The 2,518-nt window shown below is 38.9% G+C and overlaps 1 protein-coding gene across 1 annotated transcript; it reads left to right on the top strand.

The window, feature by feature from the left end:
• Window positions 1-566: 566 nt before the first annotated feature.
• Window positions 567-2,508, top strand: LOC110036234 (putative disease resistance protein RGA3; the record flags this gene model as incomplete). Its single annotated transcript, XM_020740628.1, has 2 exons — window positions 567-642; window positions 750-2,508. A coding segment is annotated over exon 2 (1,734 nt), but the record flags the coding sequence as incomplete, so codon positions are not given.
• Window positions 2,509-2,518: the final 10 nt, after the last annotated feature.

Here is a 2,518-nt window from a genome sequence, read left to right as displayed (position 1 = left end):
AATGTGAGTCATTGGATAAGAGTTTTAAACAGTGATATTGGAAGTGCTAGCCTTGGTCAGAGCAACATCATGCACATCTTAAGATTGAGCTACAAATTCCTCCCAAGACCTTTACAGAATTGTTTCACATTTTGTAGCATATTTCCGCAAGATCATAACTTTATTAGAGATGATTTAGTCAAAATGTGGATTTCATTGGGTTTCATTCAGACACCTTCAATTTCAGGAGAGACCATGGAAGATATCGGAGGCAAGTGTTTTGATATTTTGGTCAAAAAATCTTTCTTTGACAATTTTGAACCATATTACAAGATGCATGATTTTTTACATGAATTAGCACAATCTATTTCTGCACAAGAATGCTTCAGAGTTGTGGGGGATAAAGAACCTTTTAGAATTCTGAAAACTATTCGACATTTATTTGTTGAAACTTCCAATATAGAAGTATTGAGAAAGATTATTGAGTTTAAAAATTTGCATTCACTTTTTTTGAGATACCGGGGAGATGATCAAGATTTTATTCAAATACTTACTGAGCTTTTCAAATCATTGAGAAGGATTCGGTTGATGTTCATATATCATATGGATCTCAAATTGATACCTGAGGAGATTGCAAATTTGATACATCTCAGATACTTGAATGTACGTTATACTGATATCACTCGACTGCCAAGAACTCTAAACAATCTTCATCACTTACAGTTCATAATCTATAAAAATTTTAAGTGGAACCTTTGTAATGATCGCAGAAAATTGCAGAAAGCCTTGTCTGAGATGCCTGGAATTGGAATGTTGAAGTCTCTTCGAGAACTGGATTGGTTCTCTGTTAAGAATGAGAAGGGTTTTAAAATTGGGGAGCTGGAACATTTGAATGAGCTTCGCAGATTAAGAATCAGTTCTCTTGAAAGTGTGAAGGATGCTAAAGAAGCATGCATTGCCAAATTATGTGAAAAGAGAAACCTAACAGATTTGTGGTTAGTCTGGGGTGATGAAAGTAAAACCTTGAGGAACACTTTAGATACTGTCTTAGATGAGGAAGTGCTCGAAAACCTTCAACCACACAACAAACTAGAGCATCTACGCATATATGCATACATGGGTGCAAAGTCTGCACGGTGGATGGATAATGCCAATTATATCTTCAATCTAAAATTCATTGAGTTGTCTAGATGTTTGGAGTGGGAAACTCTTCCACCTTTTGAGCAGCTTCCCTTTCTTAAGACTCTGTTCCTTCATGACATGCCAAAAGCAAAGTGTTTTTATAATAAATTTCATGGGAATGGTAAGGCTTGTGTTTTTCCATCACTAGAGCGGCTAGATATTACGAAATTAGAAGCATTAGAGCATTGGTTTGATGCAACAGAAGATGCTTGGCCTTTTCCTTGCTTACATATACTCAGGCTCAAAGACTGCCCAAATTTGCAGGAGTTGTCCTCTAGACCTCCAAATCTTTGGAACTTGGAGATAGATAACGTTGGGTGGAAAGCTTTTAACTGGCTACCAGGTATTGATGACCGTTGTCGCTACATTTCTATTAAAAATTGCAGCAATTTTAACTATATTAGACAACAGAAGAATTCAGAGACATTCAAGAAAATAATCAACAAAGTCATTGTAAATGATCTGTCTGTGTTGCTAATGGAGCCATTGAGAAGTATCACCTCCTTTGAAGAGCTTTCCATTGAGGAAAATGATGACCTGATTTCATTTACAATTGAAGCAGAGCAATGGTTTCTACAATTTAGCTTGTCCCTTCTTGAGTTGAACTTTAGAAGGCTCAAATCCCTTCAGTCTCTCCCTTCATCCTTGCCAAGACTCTCTTCACTTCAGGTTCTGTGTATTCAAGAGGCTCCTCAGCTCCAGCAACTGTCGAACATTCCCGGCTCTTTGGAACGATTAGACCTTGAGAAGCTCGAATCTTTGCTGTGCCTGCAATCTTTATCAGCCATCACATCCCTCCAGTATCTAACTTTAGAAAGCATTCCACTCCTCAAAGCGTTGCCAGACCTCCCTCCCTCTTTGTATGAGTTGAGACTTAAAGATCTTAATCAATTGGATTGCCTGCCTTCTTGCTTTCCTACCCTTTCTTCTCTCCAAACACTTAACATCATAAAGGTTCCTCAGCTCCGAGAATTACCAGGCCTCCCACCCTCTTTGCTTTCACTATTTCTAGAAGGTCTTAATCAACTTGATTGCCCGCCTTCTTTCCTTTCCAGGCTTTCTTCTCTTGATAAGCTTGTCATTATTAACCTTTCTCAACTCCGAGAATTACAAGGCCTCCCTCCCGCTTTGTCTAAACTGCAACTTGAAGATCTTGATCGACTGGATTGCCTGCCTTCTTCGCTTGCCAACCTTTCTTCTCTCCGTGTACTTTGGATCATAAATGTTCCTCAGCTTCGGGATTTGCCAGATCTTCCTCCTTCCTTGGAACACCTAGTAATCGAGGACTGTCATCCAGAGTTAATGGAGCGCTATAAAGAGTATTCAGGCTCTGATTGGCACAAGATCGCACACATTC

Source organism: Phalaenopsis equestris, unplaced genomic scaffold, assembly GCF_001263595.1.
Source record: "Phalaenopsis equestris unplaced genomic scaffold, ASM126359v1 Scaffold204111, whole genome shotgun sequence".
In the NCBI taxonomy this organism is placed as follows: Eukaryota; Viridiplantae; Streptophyta; class Magnoliopsida; order Asparagales; family Orchidaceae; genus Phalaenopsis; species Phalaenopsis equestris.
The sequence above is the reverse complement of the archived record's forward strand: the minus strand, read 5'-3'. Positions and strand labels throughout refer to the sequence as shown.